The sequence below is a fragment of the Oculina patagonica genome, chromosome 3 (assembly GCF_052425735.1).
Source record: "Oculina patagonica isolate OP01 chromosome 3, crgOcupat, whole genome shotgun sequence".
Lineage (NCBI taxonomy): Eukaryota > Metazoa > Cnidaria > Anthozoa > Scleractinia > Oculinidae > Oculina > Oculina patagonica.
Genome location: NC_135760.1, coordinates 4279105 through 4299161, shown reverse-complemented (window position 1 = coordinate 4299161; position 20057 = coordinate 4279105). Strand labels below are relative to the sequence as shown.

General features: G+C 37.3%; 1 protein-coding gene and 1 pseudogene across 4 annotated transcripts in view; one reads left to right on the top strand and one right to left on the bottom strand.

Annotated features, from left to right (window-relative positions):
- Positions 1–20057, top strand: part of LOC144646231 (transmembrane protein 45B-like) — a 113718-nt pseudogene that overhangs the window by 15348 nt on the left and 78313 nt on the right. The window lies entirely within an intron of this gene.
- Positions 12956–20053, bottom strand: LOC144646195 (uncharacterized). Of its 3 annotated transcripts, none has more exons than XM_078505740.1 (4): positions 19901–20053; positions 16079–16655; positions 14244–15089; positions 12956–13087 (listed from the first exon to the last, which is right to left on the bottom strand). In XM_078505740.1, exons 1-3 carry the CDS (start codon positions 20051–20053, stop codon positions 14305–14307), a joined length of 1515 nt encoding a protein of 504 aa, XP_078361866.1. In that variant the 3' UTR covers positions 12956–13087; positions 14244–14304. The 3 variants fall into 3 exon arrangements, with proteins under 3 accessions (XP_078361866.1, XP_078361867.1, XP_078361868.1); XM_078505741.1 differs by having other exon boundaries at positions 12956–13084; XM_078505742.1 differs by lacking the exon at positions 19901–20053 and adding an exon at positions 19353–19611.

Here is a 20057-nt window from a genome sequence, read left to right as displayed (position 1 = left end):
ACTGGAGTGTGAAAAAACGCGTTAAACACAAAGTGGCCGAGAACTGGACCCGGCCGAGAACTGGGCCCCATACTGTACTGATATTCACCATTGTGAAATTGCACTTACTTTGACAAGTTAAAGTTATTTTTGTAAATGAAAAAGGTAACGTCATTGATGTCACGCAGTGTTTTTTTTTTAGCAAACTAGATGGTTTGCTGGTTTCTGACTATGAATGGGGGTGTGATCTTGCGGTATATTTTTTGAGCCTGACTCCGCCGTAAAACTTTTTTTTTATTAAGCAAGAACTGTGTCGATTTTCATTTCTGAACAATTGGTCGTCAAGTCGTTTGTCACAAAGAGTAGAATGTTTGTACAGCATGTTTTGGAATTATTTTAGATTTGGTTAGTAAGACGCTTCTGAAGACCTGAGCAAAACATTGGGAATGTACAGTATTAATAGGAACTTGAATGGAATTTTTCACAAGTTGGATAAAGGTATCAACTGAAAAAAATGGACTTCAAAATGAGAACTTGGATTTTGTTGTAATTAAATTTTATCGCGGATTGGATGCATAATATCACGGCTTTGAAAGTCTTCAAATAATTAGAAAGGTTCCTTTCTTCCTTTTGATCTTATTGTTATTTTCATGTATTGATTATTCGAAAGTGGTTTTCGTTGATACGAAAAAAAAAACGGGTTTTCACTGAATTGCTTGAAGTATTTTTAGACGTGATAATATTGGCTTAATCAAATTACATTGTGCACGAAATATTTGTTATTCTTTTGTCTTGAAACTTTGAGGAAATTGAAATTTTTGTTTGACAGTAGTGTATGAAAGGCATTTTATAGAACTGAATAAAAAATAAGAACCATTGATAAAGGTTATTTCAAAGATTTATTTTGCCTGATTTTGAAGGGTTTCAGGAGTTTTAAAGAGTGCTGGTAAACGGCTGTATGTTGTTTGTGATTACGGATCTTATTTAGTTTCGAACGCTCTAATTTTTGAAAGGTTAAAACAGGTGGGTAGAAAGGTACTGTGGTGGTCAAAAAAAAATGTTTAGAAAGGAATGACTGTAGTAGCACGTAAGTCGGAGGTTTGCGTGAGTCACGGGGTATAGTATGCGTGAGCTGGATTTCCGGCGTCATAACGGCATGTTTTGTTAATCGGGCGTGGCCGATTTATAGTTTACCCTTTGGTCGTCCTAGACGATAGTCTCCTGTCGGCTAAAAATTACGGGGATAGCCTGGACCAATCGGTTTCATTTCAGTTTTGACAGTAAATCGTTGTAGGAATACTGGGTCGACTTTTGGGCTAATCTGCAATCTGGTTCTCTTCTTTGCTTCGGCGGGAGGACAGAGGAAAAAGCTTAAGGGGTAAAGTACTAATAATCACCATTGTGAAACTGTAGTTGCTTTGACAAGTTGAAGCTATTTTTGTAAATTAAAGGGGTAACGTCATTGATGTCACGCAATGTTTTTGTGGGAAACTTTTGAAACTAGACGCTTTGCAGGTTTCTACAAATAGCAGTGTGATCTGGCGGTACATTTTTTTGAGGGGGACTCCACTTTAAAACTATTCTTTATATATTTAGCAAGAAGTATGTCGATTTTCATTTCCGCACAGTTGGGCGTCAAAGTCGCCTGTCACAGAGATTAGAATGTTTGCACAACTTGGTTTGGATATATTTTAGATTTGACTAGTGACGTTGGTAAGACACTTCTCAAGACATCAGCAAAACATTGGCAGTGTACAGTATTGGTGTGAACTTGAATGAATTTTTTACGAGATCAGTAAAGCTATCGAATAAAAAGATGACTTGAAAATGAAAACTTCGAATAATTATAATTAAATACCAATTGAATTTTATGTGAGAAATTCCGGAAGTGACATCTGTGTTTAAAATAGGAATTTTTGTACAACTTAAAGTTCCGAAAAAAAGACCACATGTTTGGTAAAAATCACAGACAAACATGATCAGGAAAACAAAACAGGCCAATTGGTTTTATTCACGAAAATACAACTTTCTTGAGAATGAGTTTGTAAACAAGACAATGAAATCGAATTACATTTCACACGAAATTTGCATACATTTGAACTTGCAAAAAAGAAGTATCTCTGCCGAGACATAATAGCGTCAGACCTTACATTAATAATTATTGTATTCTGATCTGATTGTTATTTTTTATGCATAACTATTTGAAAGTGGTTCTCATCGATGAAAACAAAACGGTTTTTCATTCACTGCTTGAAGTATTTATAGACGTGAAAACATTCGCTTAATCAAATTACATTCTGCACGAAATATTTTGTATCCATTTGTCCCGAAACTTTGAGGAAATTGAAATCTTTGTGGACAGTACTGCATAAAAGCAGTTTATAGAATTGAATAAAAAGATAAGAACCATATTGATAAAGGAAATTTTAAAACTTTATTTTGGTTCATTTTGACGAAATTCAGGATTTTCAAAGACTGCCAGTAAACGGCTGTATGGTAGCGGGCAGAAGTCAGTTCGTTCTGAATTTTTCAATACGGTATACAAGTTACAGGTCAATAAACAGACCCTCTGTACAGTAAAAAACGTTTTGGGAACAAACCATTGTGAACTCATTTTCTATGTTGATCAGTAAAAATCCTTAGTACGACATGGGGCTTGTTATCAAGTTTGTTAGTACGTTAATACTGCAAGGCGTATAACCTCAGAGAATTATTATCAGTGTGTTTTGTTTTATTAGCGGTTTATACTCCAAGGTCTTGGAATGGGAGATCAAAATTAAGGCAAATTTCTGATATTATCTGATTGCTTGGCACAGATTAGTACGATAATTAATTGGTTAGGAAATTTAAACAAACATTAAATTGAATGAGAGTAGAAAGGGAGGGACAGGTGGGGGTGAAAGGCTAAGGAGATGGAAAGGGAGGGAGAATTAAAATCCATGCTTGGTTATATCACGCAACCTTTGACTTCTGTTGTTTTCTCACAAGAGCAAAAATTAAGATGGGGTTCTACCTGAATTTGAATGGAACTTTAAGAGATTTAAAGAAGGGATTGAATAAAAAGAATGGAAACACCTTCAAACAGTTGACCCCCTCGCAAGAGCACTCCGGGTTGTCAGGAGACTGTTTGGTGTCCGTCCACCAATTTTTAACTTCAAATTCAAATTTTAAAATCACATTAAATCTTCAATATTTCTTATTTGTCTACATTTTACTAATCCTTTGAGAAAAACTATCGCCTCCCAGACATCCCCCAAAATCGTTCAAAAATTAACAAAATACTGCAAAACATATATATATGGGATAAGTAAAGCTTTTTTGGATTCCTTGAAACGCGGCTGAAATGGTTTTCAGTGTTTTCCAGCCCTTATACTTTGGGTCAGTACTACTATTCTTCACCAGTTTCTATTACAGTAATGGTATGAAACAAATACCTAATCATTGGTCAATAAGTTGTGATCATTTTCTTGACAATAGTACCTGATTAGGAGTTGTATACTGGGAAAATACTGAAATGCGTCAGCCACCTAAAGCGTTGGAAAACTTGGTCTTCAGGTAAAACCCCGCCTTTATTAAAAGGCTGTCAAAATGACGTTGCTATGGTGATTTCAAGTTACTGGCACAATAACTAATCCTACCAAATTATTGCGAGATAAATTTTCGATAAACGCGCAAAGTTTGGCAGCGTTTGGTTGAATCTTGAAAAAGTTATAAGCGTCAAAAGTCAGCGAGGGCCTCAAAAGCCCCCCCCCCCCCCCGGCCTGAATAGGTTTAAGTGACTGTTTTTGCAGTGATTTTTACTGTACTGTACCCTGCCTTTCAAGTCAAAACAGATAGCTAATTATTAAGCGCCCGATTTTAAGCTTTTCAAGCTTCTCAAGCTTCTTGTTTAAGAACAAATTGCGCCATCTTCGACGTCACAAACCGCGAGAATACACGCAAAATTGCGCGGGTTTTTGCGTGGATGTAGCCGTAGTTGCGTGATCCTGGTTTACCAAGTGGATAAATGCGCGATTTTTCCTTGCAAGTTTTTGTCAAATGCAGGTATGCAGTGTACGAGCTCGTGTGTCAGTAGCCCTAAGTTCGAACCAGCCAATCAGATCACTGTTCGACGCCCGCCGCGGCGTTGTGTTGCATTTGGCGGGCTTCTTGACACCTTTGCGTTGACTCTGTCGTGGGAATGGTTTTTGAACCATTTCGCCTTTTTCTTCGACAACAAACTCGTGGGACAAACAAACAGCTCGTAAGAGGCGGATGGTGGATATAAAATGAAAGGCCCTGAGGGTCGAGGGGAAACAAATTGTTTTCCGTGTGGCCAGTCTTTAAGTGTTTTGTTATACCCCCTCTCCCAACTAAGAATAAACATTGCACTGACTTTAGCATTTACCCAATAGCCCTTATGTATGTTTACGTCAGACTGGCTAGTTTCACCACCAAGCCTCACTTTCGAGGTGTAAACCTGTAAATTTTATCATGAAAAGCAGCAAAGTTGAAAAGAATACCCACGTGAAAACTGCATAAAGGTGGCAGAGGGTTGATAGTAATTCGCGTAAACGAGGCTTGGTGGTGAATTTTGAGCATATGACGTTATCATGCATAAGGCCTATTGCTGCCAAGAAACTGAAAACGACAGGAATCTATTTAATAAGCTAAAATACCTAAAATCCTAAATCATGCAAAATTTTGCTCGATTCAGGTTGCTTTTGCTCTACAAATTGCAATTACGTGAAGAAAGCGGATTAGGAAGAAATTTGACCTGTCCTCTTACAAGTGGCGCCCGTTTTAGGAGGTCCAAATAGGCGTAGAAATTTCTGTAGAGCTGTACGCTTCTACACATTCCATGATTCCTAATCCATAAGTGGGTAGCTCTGGAAATCATGCGAGTTTAAAATGAGAGTTAAAAATGAAACGTAGAGCCGTTGAAGCGTAGATTTTAAAATGAGAATGTAGAGCCGTACAAGCATAGAGTTTAGAATGAAAATGTAGAGCCGTAGAAGCGTAGAGTTTAGAATGAAAACGTAGAGCCGTAGAACCGTAGAGTTTAGAATGAACTGAAAACGTAGAGCCGTAGAAGGGTAGAGTTAAGTACATAGCGTATAGTACACTTCTACAAGCTTACTTCTGTACGTCAATGTTCATTCTCTACGCGTCTACGACTCTTGAAAGCGTAGAGCTGTAGAAGCGTAGAGTATAAAGTACACAACGTAAAGGACACTTCAACAAACCTGCGTGTTCATTTTAAACTATACGCTTCTACGGCTATACGTTTTATAAACGGTACGCATATTATTATACAACGTTATACAGCTCTGCGTTCTCATTCTAAACTGTACGCTTTTACGGTCCTACGTTTTACTTTTTAATTGTACGCTTCTAAGGCTCTACGTTATTAATCTTAAGTATATGCTTCTACGAGTCTACTTTTTATTGTAAACGGTATGCTTCTGCGGTTCAAGTCGTTTTTATTCTAAACTGTACGCTTCTACGAGACTACGCTCTTATTCTAAACTGTACGCTTCTGCGAGTCTACGTTTTTATTCTAAATTGTACACTTCTACAAGTCTATGTTTTCATTCTAAACTGTACGCTTTTACAGCACTTCATTTTATATTGACGATAAAACGAAGTTATTTGGCAATAAACACAAGGTTTGAGAACGGGCAAAATAAATTTTCATTTGTATTACACAAGGAAGAATAGAATGTAAACGTAGAGTTAAAGAAGCGTAGCTCTAGTTAAGAATTAAAATGTAGACCCGTAGACGTGTCGAGTTAAAATGAAAATGTAGACCCATAGAAGCATACAGGTTGGAATAGTACGGAATAAGAACATAGGGCCGTAGAAGCGTAGAGTTTTTAATAAAAAAAGAAGACCTGTTGAAGGGTACCGTTAAGTTTGCAATTATAGAGCTGTAGACGCGTGGCGTTTACAATGAAAACTTAAAGTTGCAAAACCGCATAGTTTAAAATGAAAATGGAGCAGTGGTAGAAGCCTCGAGTTAAAAATAAAAACGTAGAGCCGTAGAAGCGCACAGTTTAGAATGAAAACGTAGAGCCGTAGAAGCGCACAGTTTAGAATGAAAACGTAGAGCCGTAGAAGCGTAGAGTTTAGAATAAAAACGTAGAGCCGTAGAACTGTGGTATTTTGAATGAAAACGTAGAACCGTAGAACCGTAGAGTTTAGAATGAAAACGTAGAGCCGTATAACCGTAGAGTTTAAATGAAAACGTAAGGGTGTAGAAGCGTAGAGTTTAGAATGAAAACATTAAGGTGTAGAACCGTAGAGTTTAGAATGAAAACGTTAAGGTGTAGAACCGTAGAGTTTAGAATGAAAACGTTAAGGTGTAGAACCGTAGAGTTTAGAATGAAAACGTAGAGCTGCAGAGCCGTAGAGTTTAGAATGAAAACGTAGAGCCGTAGAGCCGTAGAGTTTAGAATGAAAACGTAGAGCTGTAGAAGCGTAGAGTTTAGAATAAAAATGTAGAGCCGTAGAAGCGTAGAGTTTAGAATAAAAACGTAGAGCCGTAGAAGCGTACAGTTTAGAATGAAGACGTAGAGCCGTAGAAGCGTGGAGTTTAGAATGAAAACGTAGAGCCGTAGAAGCTTAGAGTTTAGAATAAAAATGTAGAACCGTAGAAGCGTAGAGTTTAGAATAAAAATGTAGAGCCGTAGAAGCGTAGAGTTTAGAATGAAAACGTAGAGCCGTAGAGCCGTAGAGTTTAGAATGAAAACATAGAACTTTGAAGTGAAGAGTTTAGAAAGAAAACGTAAAGCATTGATAACAAAAAGTTTAGAATGAAAACGCCTGTACTAATCTACGGCTATAAGCATTTTCAAGAGCTACTGTCTTATCTGTGAGAACTGTACTAAGAAGAAGCGTAGAGCTCTACGAAAATCTCTACGCCTATTCGGACCTCATAAAACGTGCCGGGTATATCCTCTTAACCCTTAATATGCTGAAATTATTCCTAAAAACGCGTTTTTTTAACCGTTAATCGATTTTCTTGGCTCCACGGTCCAAACGTTCTCTAAATTCGCTAAAAAATGCACTCCTGACAATGCAGGAAGATTTTGATGAAATTTCCATGTAAAAATGTACAATATTTTACTTTGGCGCATGCGCATAAGCCAAAATTTGGACTTCCGGTTTTTTTTTTTGCTGAACCTTTCCGATTTGTTTCCTTGCTCCTTTCCTTTTCGTTTTTCTCTGCTTTCTTATTCTCTCTATCTTTTACTCTGTGCACCCCTTCTACTGGCCTGAAAAGTTTTGATCTGAATCAATGGAAAACCCTGGAAAGGAGGTCATGATCAAGTACGGGTATTTTGGCCTGTTTTAGCACCAATTTTACACCAAAAACTGATCGTGTTTTTTTCGATTAGCTCTGTCGGAATGCAGTCAATATTGAAGATGGATAGTCCTGTGGAAAGATCTATCCTAGCTCTATAAGATGCAAATCACAAAAATCTGCTGTCGTGTAAATTGGTGACGTCATAAGTGGCAGAATGGCCATTCCTCCAAATTCCGGAATAATCCGCGCTTAGCATGTTAAGGGTTAACATTTTTATGACTGTACGACGCTTAAATAGCCTTCGTTGCGTCGTTATCTTTTTTTGCGGGTGCAAAGCAGTGTGCAATCTCACTGGGCACCGTGATCCACTCGGCAACTCACGCACAAAGAGTTTATGGTCCTAATGCATAGACTGTATACAAATGCACTATATTTGCTGCCACCCTTTCCTCTTTTCAAACAAGTTGGAATTAATAGGGCAAGTTGTAAATATGGCCGGGACTTAAAAACGAAAATTCGCCGTTCACCTAAGGGGAATTGTCATTCCTATTTCTAGTCGCAATCACTCCCTCCTCCCACCGGTGTGCACAGGGAGAGGAAAATTGAATCATACGCTCGAATAAGCCTGTGCAGTGGGGGTAGTGATGACCAAGTGCGTTCAGGGAACGGGTGGTAAAAATGACGTCACTGAGGCGACCTAGCATGCGAAGCTGGCAGTATTGTTGGGTATTAAAGCGTATTTAAAAAAAGCGTTGTAAAGCGCACACTAGCCTGCGAGAGCAGACGCATTTCCGGCCGTCGCTTCTCTCCGCCGAAAAATATCACGGAGAGAAGCGACGGCCGGAGTCTGCTCTCGCAGGCTAAGCGCACACCAGCAAGTGGCAAAGCCGCGACAACGAGCTGCGCCGCTCGTTGTCACCGCTTTCTGGTGGGCGCTTTTAATACCCAACAATACCGCCAGCTACGCAGGCAAAGGCGACCGAAATATTACTATTGCACTCCCGAAAAAAGAAAAAACACAAACAATGTGGATGTTCATACAAACTAATATGTTTTTAATTGAAAGTCACCAATGTTTTTTTTTGTCGCAAAGCTACACATTGTTCAAACATTCAATGATTCTAATTAAATTAAATATCATCTCTTATGCAATTTCACAAGAGCAATGAGTATAAAAGCACCCTGAATGGAAACATGCACGTTTCCGGGCAGAAGTTCAACCATGGAAAATTACAACTACAGTGAAAATAAGGTTACACTTCACCTGCTTAAGTTATGACTTAAAACCCTTTCCCGCTTAAAGAAATTCCATTAGTAACTAAATGTAATGTAGTATCTATCGTGCTGTTGAAGGTGGTTCAATAAAACACTAGTCAATGACTATGGAATAATTGTTGTAGACTAAGAGGTATATATTAGTTTTCAACTTTTTCTATGTTGAACATTAATAAAACTTGTCAGATGTGTACTTTGACACACTTAGAAGGTAGACCCTATAAGATCAATAGAATATGTTTATGACAATACCTGGAAAGCAAGACAGCTCGCCACTTTTAGCTATACCAGCACCAAACGTGATAAAAGGGTTGTTTCAACTGATTTAAGTTACTTTCCCAGGTTTAGTTTTGGACCACAATATTTATAATACATATGAAGTTAGGAGCTTTATTGATAGCTGCTCTATTAGGAATAAAAATACCCATATTAATGATTGTTACATGCTTAAATGTAAATAGAATAACTGGAAACCAGGATATTGTAATATTAGTTTACACCCAAAATGATCACTGATCAAAAACAGAATTCATAAAAATAATATGGTATTTAAGGAGCCAAATGCACAAGGATAAAAAAGTCGTGCGTTATCCCTTTTTTTTACAAGCGCTTTGGTGAGTATAAAAAATTTTAAGTCTAAATTTTGTTTTACCAAAAAATAATACTAACCTTGCAGTTTCATATTTTTTAAGAATTTTTTTTTACTGACCAAATAGAAGTTTTATGGCAATTGATGTCAAAGAAAACACCAATAATGACAGTAAAAAACTGTTTCGATTTTAAATACCGCTCATCTCCTTTACAAACTTTACTGCACCTTTCAATAACACACGAACTCTGCTCAAGTAAACGGTTACGTTTTTCACTGCTGTCAATCATCAAGGTGACCTCTCTGGAAACGAATGTGCACTTCAACCGGTTTAAAAGGTCAAGTTTGTCGGTTGTGATTTGTAGATTTTGATCCATTTCGTTTGTTTCTGTTTTTCAAGGTTTGCTGGCTGTTGCCATAATTATAATTGACAGCAGCTAAAAACGCGATCTTTAGTTGGGTTTTGAACTTCAGCTTTTGTGTTGTCTAAAGGTGCTATAAATAACTTAACAAAATACTCAAGCACAGCTTGAAATCAATTTCTCAAACTACTTATTAGTAATTAGACTTCACACCTTCTACTAGTATGAAAATCATTCTGAATAGAAACTCATTGACTCATTGACCAAACAATTTTGTCTGCAATTCCCATTGGGGAGAATCATGCAATAATTGCCAACACACGAGAAAGAAATAATAAAAATAATAATCGTTTGGTTATTTTTTGTTGGGTTCTTTTAAACATAATTTTTTAAGACACACAAGGTGTTGTAATGTTTCAATTTCATAATTATGAGTTTTTCTCGTGAAGTAAAGATGCACAACAAAAGGGGCTGGAAATATTCTACTATTGATCTGTTTCTTTCTTTCTTTAGAAATAAGTTTGAGCTGCTGCACAACTCTTATACTCCTTTCCAAACATATATACACATTTTAATTCAATATTTCACAAAGCTTTACTGCATAGCCAAGTCAAATTATGTCACATTAATCGAACTATTTTTTTGGGTAAACACTCTTTATGGCCTAGGTGGTATTTCTGTACAAACTTATTCAAATGCATACTGTGACAAATTTTGTTTAAAGCCCAGAGTTTTTTTTTTAACAAAAGAAGTGGAAAATAATGTTCTCGGAGTAAAAAGGTAATTTTGGATCAGCTTCTGTCCCTGTCTATTCAATTTCCCTCCCAGCTGTTTTTATTTTTTGTTTTGTTTTGTTTTTGGTAACCTGCCAACATTGTAAAACACTTGTAGTTTTATTGTTGCCTATTTTTGCATCAATTGGCGATATGCTCTATGCAAGTTTTGCTACACTGCCCACTGGTGCAAAAAGAAACAAAAGTTATTTACAATATTTTTTGTCTAAAAGTTTCATTTGAAGTGATATTCCTGTGGAAGGGAAATTGCAAAATTTCATACTTCACTCATTTAGAGCTTTTGTCTTGTTTAATAGCCCAGATCTTTCCTCAAGGTAATGGTGAGAAGTCCCTTTCCAAATTTAAAGAATTTACATCTATTTTTAGAGACACTTTGTTGCTGATAACCTGGGCAAGACTGAAAAAAAGAAACTATTTGAAAATGATATGTTTTCCCAGGTATACCATTGTTTCTCACTCAAAAAATTAAACAAACAAAAGTGTGCGAATATAAGCACCCTATTGTACTTAATTCTGAAATTTTTTGCTTTTGCATTTCATATATTAATTTCTTGTCATGAGTTATTTGCCAAACTGCAAGCTTTTGAGCACTCGGACAGCTAATAAGTAGAAATTACTTCAAACTCATGTTCTGTTGGTATCTTTTAAATAATAATATTAAAATCGTAATTTTCACACCAGTTTGGATTTCTAATATCACGCTCACATAATAATAAAATATAATTATATTAATTAATGTTACTTATAAATCAAGGTCACTGGACACCTTGTCAATTGAAAACAAATTGAAAAACAGCATCCTTTTAAAAGTATTGAATACTAACTAAAGATACTAAATTAACTGTTGATGTAAACAATGAACCTCTACATTCTTTCTGAAACCAAGTGCAAAGGTCAGCGAATACCATTTGAAGGTGTTCTTGTGAAGATAAATTGCTAACTTGACCAGAACAGCACTTGTTCTCTCACTGTTGCTTTGAAGAGGCACCACCAGCACGTTTTTTACGCTTTTGCTCACACAAAACTGGATCGGAATCCACACTGAAGTTAATTACAAGACCTGAGGAGACAGAGAATAAAACTATTTTAACCTTTCGGTTCCAAACTCAATATACAGAGTATCCATACTCACAAGTGCTCAGGTTTGCAATTCATAGGCAGAAATGCAAGTGACTGTCCAAAAATAAATAATACTTCAATTTACAAATAACTGGAAGTGTTAGATGTAAGTTAAAGAAAATTTTCTGATCCTTACATTCTTCTGATTGCAATTTGTAGAGTTTGTATGCACTCTGTCACTATTTCTGAGACTGACTCTAGTGTAAACCAGGTCAATAATTGCTATATACAGGGATGAAGCTAAGAAAACACTAAGCCGGCTCATCAACAAGCCCGGCTGGCTTTTCTTGCCTTGGCAACCATTAACATTTACCAAAGTTTTTGTTTTGATGTCAAATTTCAGTCAGATTTAAGTTCCCTTTCAGCAGGTGAAATTAGCTGGCAGCCAGCCCTTAGGGACATCCCTGCATAAAATTTCTATCATAGTAAATGTCTCATGTACTCACCCTGCTTGGCATTGGACATAACTTTCTTCCAAGCTGAAATAAGAAACATTAATGATGAGTAATAACCTAAATATGCATCTAAACTCCAAAGAAATGATATTGAAGATACTACCATAAACAGTTGAAAGTATTAAACAGTCCAAAATGTTAATAATTATCATCATTCGAAAAATAAATATTATGAACTCAACTCAGGTACACTGTTTACACTACCGGTAAGTTCACAGTTTTTCAGATAATTTGATTATTTCCCTCGCTACCCCCCGCCCCATGTGCCACTGGGCGTTTTAAGGATTGATGACCCCCGCACAGGAGCTTATTAGGAAGAGGAAGGGTAAGGTAAAGCCTGCTGTCAAGCTAAGTGGCTCATCAGGCTGGAGTTATCCCGGTTTCTGTAGCATTAAGCCACTACAAGTATTTCTACTATCCCCTGGATGGGTTGCTAGTCCATCGCATGGTTAACCCCCAACATTAATTCACTGGTTCCCATCTATACACCTGGGTGGAGAGAGGCACTAAGAACACAATGAACACACTGGCATGACCTTGGCCAGGACTTGAACCTAGTCTGCTTGATCCAGAGTCCGGCGCACTAACCATTAGGCCACCACGCCTCTTACAGAAAGAGGGAGGGTGGCATTTTTAAAATGTTGACAAGAGATTTAAAAATACTGTCGATTGCATCTACCTGTGAACGCACGCGCTGAAAACATGTTTTCAAATGACGTCAAACGTCAGCGTTTCAGCTGTCAAACTGTGAAGTTTAGCTGAGCGAAACGCGAACTTTTGCACTCAAAATACTCAATATAAACACTGAGTACGGGCGAAACTTTACACTAGAAATGATTCAAGTGAACCTGTGTATGTATATCGACAAGATCAGCATCAGTTTCTCAGAAGAAGTTTCTATATCTAATCTTTCCGCCATTTTGAAACCGGAATGTGTTGAATTTTTGGCGCGAAAGTTGCCGTTACGAACTGCTAAACTTCAAAGTTTGACACCTGAAACGCTGACGTTTGACATCATTTGAAAACATGTTTTTGGCGCGTGCGTTCACAGGTAGATGCAATCGACAGTAATAAATTAGATGATTTACACTTACCTTTTTGTAAGTAATCAACACACTGCTGTTTGTTGAACAAGTCCCTTGGCGCCTCTTGCTGCAGATTGCTCATTTCACAGGAGCTGACACTGTTAGCATCTACCCCGCTGTCACTACTTTCAGTAGGCTCTGCTACAGCACAATGGAAATGTGAATTTTTTTACTTGAAATGTTAAATATAACATGACAATTCATTGCCTAATAGTGTAATGAACTAATCGCACCTCAGACACCAAGTGTACCTAACCTTTACCCCTCTGTGCTGTATTTTGTTACAAGACAGTGGTTCTCAAGTAATTAGGAATCATTTCTGTAGCCTTGTTTGTCCAACTGCTAAGCTATCAAAAAACTGAACAGTAGAGATAGTTTCAAGGCACGTGAACTTTTTGCTGGCCATTAATTGCTACTTTTTTGCCTTGCTTAAAAGCTGCTCTCCCAAAAGAAACAATTTAATGAAACAAATACAGTAGAATTCCGGTTTCTCCAACCTCCAGGGGAAACGAAAATTACCTTGAAAAATCAGGGGGATAAAATTACAGAGAAGTACCGGTACTATCCAAGGGAAACAAAAATTGGTTCGAGAATTTGAGAGTTTTGAGAAACCAAGGGTTCAAGAAGTCTGGATTTTTCTGTAAATCATTAGACAGTGTTTATGCTTAATACTCTGACAAAGTTCTCCAAATGGCTGTCTCTAGGCCATCTTGAGAGTGGACTGACATGTTATGATCTTAAGGTCATTGCCCTGTATTGCATTGCGCATCCTTACTGCGCAGAATTTTACGGGTAATAAGCGCGCGCGAGCGCGCGCACATAAACAAAATGGCGGCTTTTTTCTATGTGGCTTAGTCCGCGAGAGAAGTAAAATGTCGCTTTCCGAACGAGTCTGGTGACCTATCAATTTTTTCTCATATTTTGGGTGTAACGATCAAATCTTTCTGTAAAATAAAAACAGATCAATTCTTGTGTTTGAAAAATAAATTATCGGTAAAAACGTGACTTGCTAGTACTCGCAGAGGAATTTTAAAGGAATTATATGGAATATACAAGGTCTTCCTGCTCCTAAACGAATCTGGTGACCCCCTTTTTTATTTCAAAATTTAAGTTCCCTTAAAGTAATAAACCAGTAGGAGAAGTTTGGTTAAAAAATTGTGTTCAGTTCTTTTTCAGGGCAATGACCTTAAGCTGCAGTGTATAGAAATTGAAACCAAAGGATTATTTTTTTTTGTACATGCAATCATCTTGCAACCATGCTCATCAATCAAAGACTCAACTATTCTTTGAACCTTACCTTTACTCCTGGCCTTGAGCAACACATCTCTGTAAGAAAGCACTTTTGGCATTGGCGATGTCTACTTCTGAGACACAAGCTTTTTATCAGAAGGCAAAGGTCCTTTGCCGGCCTTTGATTCACTTTCTTTGTCAGTTTTGGCCTGTAACTGGCCATCCATTTTTGAATTCATTACTGAAGATTCAACTAAAACAGTACTATGCTTGTTTTCATTGCTCTGAAACTTTTTCTCAGATGTCTTAATAATATTCTTTTTATCATCCACAGACTTTCTGCGATAATGATTCTTCCTAAATTGATTATCTGACTGCTGTTTATGAAAATCTTTTCTTTGAAATCTTTCCATGTGATTCTTTTCCCGCCATGCCCTTGCTGCAAGCTCTTTCTTCTTTTTACGGTGCGATCTTTTGGTTTGCGACTGCCAGCCTCCCTCCTCTTCGACTGCAGATGAACTTGAAACATCTCCATCCACAGAGTCTCCTTCGATCACAACAAAGTCTTTACACTCTTCTTTAGTGTCCGAAATGTCACTGATAGGATCATCTTCAATATCATGTGCATTACAATTCTTCTCCACAATCTCTTGCTTTGGCACATCATTTTTATTGGTTTTAGATGCCTGAAGATTGGGAATATTTTGTTCTCCTTCTTTCTGGTCGCTACCAGAGTCCTCAGATTGATGAAGATGGTTTTTAACAGTTTTTGAAGTGTCTGCATTGCTGGATGAATTGTCCTTTTCAAGTGCAACATGTGGTAAGAGACCTAAGGCAGATTCCAAAAGCTTTTGAGATGAAGGTGGAAATCCAAACGGTGGTTCTTTGGTGAAAACTGGTGAAGTATATGATCCTGGTACAAAAAAAATGCTCATGTTAACAACAAGAGTGACAATCAGTAAATTAAGCCCATAGAGTCATCAGAATGCCTCTTATTTCTGGTTTCCAAAACATGACACTTAAAGCAGAATACTAACTCCCCCAGGATACGATGAGCTAGGCCAACACCATGATCATGAATTAAGCTAAGTCCTTAAGCAATGCCTGCCAAGTGCCATCAAGGTTTTAAATCTGTTTTGTCTGGTTGGACAAAACGTTACAATGTAGATAGAATGGTGTTGAATTGTCTATTCTCAATTCCAATCAATTAGATATAAAGGCATACCTCATTAAACTCTATGTACTTTGTATTGACTGTACCTAACCTTTACCCCACTGTGCTGTATTTAGTTACAAGACAGTGGTTCTCAAGTAATTAGGAATCATTTCTGTAGCCTTGTTTGTCCAACTACTGAGCTATCAAAGAACTGAGCAGTAGAGATAGTTTCAAGGCATTGTTGCTGGTCTTTAATTTACCCCAAAACTTTCTACTGAACACGGTTTAAAGAAACTTGTCAGTTTTCAATAATATTTTGGATATTGAGAGGCCTGAAGTGGTAAAATGGGAACTGGGATTTGGGCAAATTTTCACTAGGAAAATGGAATTTGGGACTGGGATTTGGCCACTGGGAATGGGAATCATAGACAGAAAAACAATAGAACTGGGACTACAATTTTGAAAATTTGGGAAACCAACAGGGTGGGAAATGGGATTTGGGCAAAATTTGGACTGGGAAAATGGGATTTATACCGGGCCCCTTCGGGACCCTTATAAGTAGACCGTGGAAAGAATGAGTGCCACTGAAAGGTGGCAGGTGGAGACAGTGCAACTCAAAAGTAAGTTGCCAACTCTTTTCTCATTTCCCGCAAAATGTTTCTCATTTTTTCTCTAGGGGGAATGCACGCCCACTTAATGTCTTTCCAACATTACTTTGAAATGTCATTATTCAATAAGAACCCTACCTAGTCCTGAATCAGGTGTCACAATCCCACTGTCATTCGGGGAAGAGCTTCCACAAGACCTCGAATCCATTCCACTTGACTTGGAATTTTGTACCATATCCAACTCTCTTCCAGTCGAAATGTCTGCTACTAAATTTGTATTCATACTGACACACAGAGGAGTACAATTTTCCAAGGCAAGGACCTTGTGTTTCATGTCCAAATTATTTGCGACTTGTTCCCCTGCTGTACCATTAGTAACAGAATGTTCTTGAGAAGCATTTGCTGATTTTCCTTTCTTAGACTTTCTTTTCTTTTTATTTCCTGTTTTTGGTTTTGTTTCATTGTCTATTACTGTATCTACAAAACTAAGAACTTCCACTTGATTTTGAGGAACACTTAAATCTTTCTGTACAGTACATATAGCAGCTGTCCTGTTGATAGAGTTTGTGCCTAATTTGTTCGCTAAGACTTGATTACTTCCTGGAGCGAAAAGGGGATGATCACCACTAGAAAGTATTTTCTTTGAACGATAAAGCTCAAATGTCTTTTTTGGAAGTGCTGCTACTTGTCGTGCCATTTCTTTTATTTCATCAATCTGTAAAAGAAACAGACAAAAGGTAGAAAATGTAAATATATTTATTTTTTTTTTGTGTTTTTATAAAAAAAAAAAAAAAAAAAAAAAAAAAAAAAAAAAAAAAAAAAAATTTTTGGGGTTTTTTTATTTTTTCTTCCACAAAAAAAAAAAAAAAAAAAAAGCGCCCCCCCCAGGGTTACGGCCCGGGTTCCCCCCGGGGGGGGAAAAAAAAAAAAAAAAAAAAAAAAATTTAAAATTTTCCCCCCCAAAAACCACCCTTCTCTAAAAAAACCCCAAAGGAGACAAAAAATTAAATATTCTTTTTATTATTTTTATATCTTTTTAAACCATTTTTATATTTTAAATAAATATATTTTTTAGCATCTTTAGCACCCTAGTAGAGGTGTGCAGGGGGAGGGGTGGTGACCATCAGTATTGGTTAGCGCGCTCAACTCGAATGGCCTGGGTTCAAGCCCTGGCTGGGGCGCTGAGTTGTGCTCTTGGGCGATACACTTTACTCTCACAGTTCCTCTCTCCACCCAGGTGTATAAATGGGTACCGGCGACTTGCATCCCATCCAAGGGGGAGAAGCAATACTCCTATGGGCCACTTGGCTCAAACACAGTAAAGGTGCAGGGCCTAATGATAACTTTATTCATTTGGACTCTGGTTCCAGAGGTGTGGGCTTGTCTTTGTTCTTTTGCAAGACTTAATTATTTTTTTCTCATACGTGGAACCTGTGTCCACTTAGGGTAACCTGACAAATATTTCAGGGGAGTGGAGTGACAACCTTTGATGGACTGAACAATCCCATTTTGGGAAAGTAGACATACATACTGTATACTGCTTGTCACTCTAAGCTCTGTTAAACAGAGGGCAACTTGAGCCTAATAATAATTATTCTAAACCGTGATTATATTTTATTTGTAACAAACTCAGGCTTCTCTTCATTAATTCAAGAACAAGTTATCTAGTACGCGCTGTTAAAATAAGATGTCCCGTCTGGAAGTCCTGCACAAAATAATTAATAGATTTCCTGCTGAGCAAGTAACTTTCCATGCTCACTTGCCCAAAGGGCAATGGCCAAGGCAAGACATTTCAAAGAGAAGCTGGAATTGGAAGGAAAGAGCTGGAAGCTGGAGTTTTTTCAAGCCTCAAATATATTTTTTCCTTAATTTATTTCCTTCAACATGATAAATCATTAATCATAAACGGCAAGTCTTAACACCACAATTTTTTTTACCCAGGTGTAATTAAAAATTAATAAAAAACAAACAAACCAAGTATGAAAAATACAAACAAACAAATAAACATCAGCTGTCTCAAAGTGATGAATGCTTTTTCTGAAATCAAAAGATCGTAATTTTTCTGAAATCAAACAAGCTTGATATTGAATTTATAATGAGCTCTGTCAAAAGCCAACTTTGTCCTCTTTTTGCAAATATACATGCCAATATAAAAGACAATGATTTTAGAATTCATTAATCCTTTTTGTTAGCCAATACAATATGAACAGAAGCAGACACTCAACGGTGACGTGGACAAAAACCCTCCGAGTCATAAAATGTAACGTAAGAGATACAGGTATTGCCCTGGTATACCATCAAATGTTTAGAACTAATACTAAAAGAAAATTTCACAATCAGTAATTTTGAGATTGGGGCTGTGTGGATTAAAACAATCAGAATGTAAATAGTGAAGGACCCAGTAGGTTTAACCTCATTGACAGTTTGCAGTCTCAATTTTATCCAGACAGACTTTTTAATTGTCTGGCAAATTTTGATTAAGCTGAGGGATTACAAAACAATATAAAAATTTTGAAAGAGTTTGAACATCAAGCTGAACTATTTACTTTTTAAGCAGAAAAAAAGGCTTTGTCACGTACACTATAATGACTTTTTCCTTTTATAGCTTTTTCACAAGGAAAGGTCATAAATCAAAGCAATATACTCCTTGATGGATGATGTAATCCCTCAACTGATGGAGTGAAGACTAAATGAATCGATCAGAGACAACACCACCATCTTAAAATGGGCATGACATAAAATTATTTTGTAATTTCGACTAAAAAATTCTTTGATGTTTCTATAAACAAACCAAACAAATGAAAACTACTGAACAAACAATATTTTGCCAACCTCATGTATGAAGGTAATATGAAGTTTCTAAAGTACAAGAAAAACCGGAACACACGAGCAAGTTGTGAAACGCTGGTGTTTTGAGTTTTGGTGGATTTAAGAACAAATGTATTGAACAAAATAGTAACAGAAGGTCGTTAATAGAGAATTAATCGGCACGTTTAACGATTCGTGCAGTCATACATGCGGAAAAGTGAATGAATATCCTGTTTCTATTGTAATGTAAAGCTCCATATCAAAATCACATGTCGAAGCTATATGCTTTAAATTATGTAAGGATTTGTAGAAATAAAGCAAGGCTAAGAAGATTTCGATTTTCGAGAAAAAATTAAGGGCGTATAGATATCTGTTAACGAAATGTTATGTCTGGTCGGTTTCAGTTTTCCTAACGATGGAGTCATTCATCGTAAAACGCGCCGCGTGTCACATCATTTTGCCGAAATCTTGTTATGCAAACATAGTATTGTACATTGCACATTTTGTTCACAAACTGCAAAGTTTTCAATAAATCGCAGAGTTCCAAACGGTCTGACTTCGTCTTTCTCTTGAGCGAAAATAATAAAACAGAAAAATTATTTACCTTCAATCCACATCAACGTGAAGTACGTGGGCCGGCGGGTTTAATAGATCCGTTGGAAATTAAGTGCGAGGTCCCACGTATTGCAACTGAGTAAGGTTCCTGATAAAGTTCGCCGGAGTATATAAATCGAAATTTTAACTAACAATGTTGGGTTCTGATATTACCGATGACCACAAAGCTTTTTACGGTACAGGATATCAAACTTGTTAGTCTTGCATTCAAGACCTTGTGTGACCTTTGGGTCCACGTTTCTAAATTGGGGAACATATTGGGTAAGGATTGCATAATATCCACCCGAAAGATGGTCACATGTCCTAAAATGCATAAATTTCGCCACCAGGCAACTGGTCGGATTTACAGTTTACCCGCCTGGGAAGGGTAGTATCAAATGGATTATTTCAACACCAAATCAACAGCTTTTGTCACTCAACACTTCCGTCCCTGCGCCGCGCAAAAATAAAAATAAAAAAACTTGCTGCGGTTGTTCGCATGGCAACCGAGTCCTCTGAACGAATATAAGCTTAAACTCCTAAAAGCTCAATACTCACTCGTTTGCTTTCTGTTGCAGACGGAATACTGTCGTAAATCTTGAGGAAAGTTTCAACTTCATCGCTTCGGAGAGCTTCGGCAAGACGTATTGCTAGTACAGTTTCTTCTTCTCCCAAAGCGAGGGAGCCAAAATTTTCCTGCCAGTCCGCCATGTTT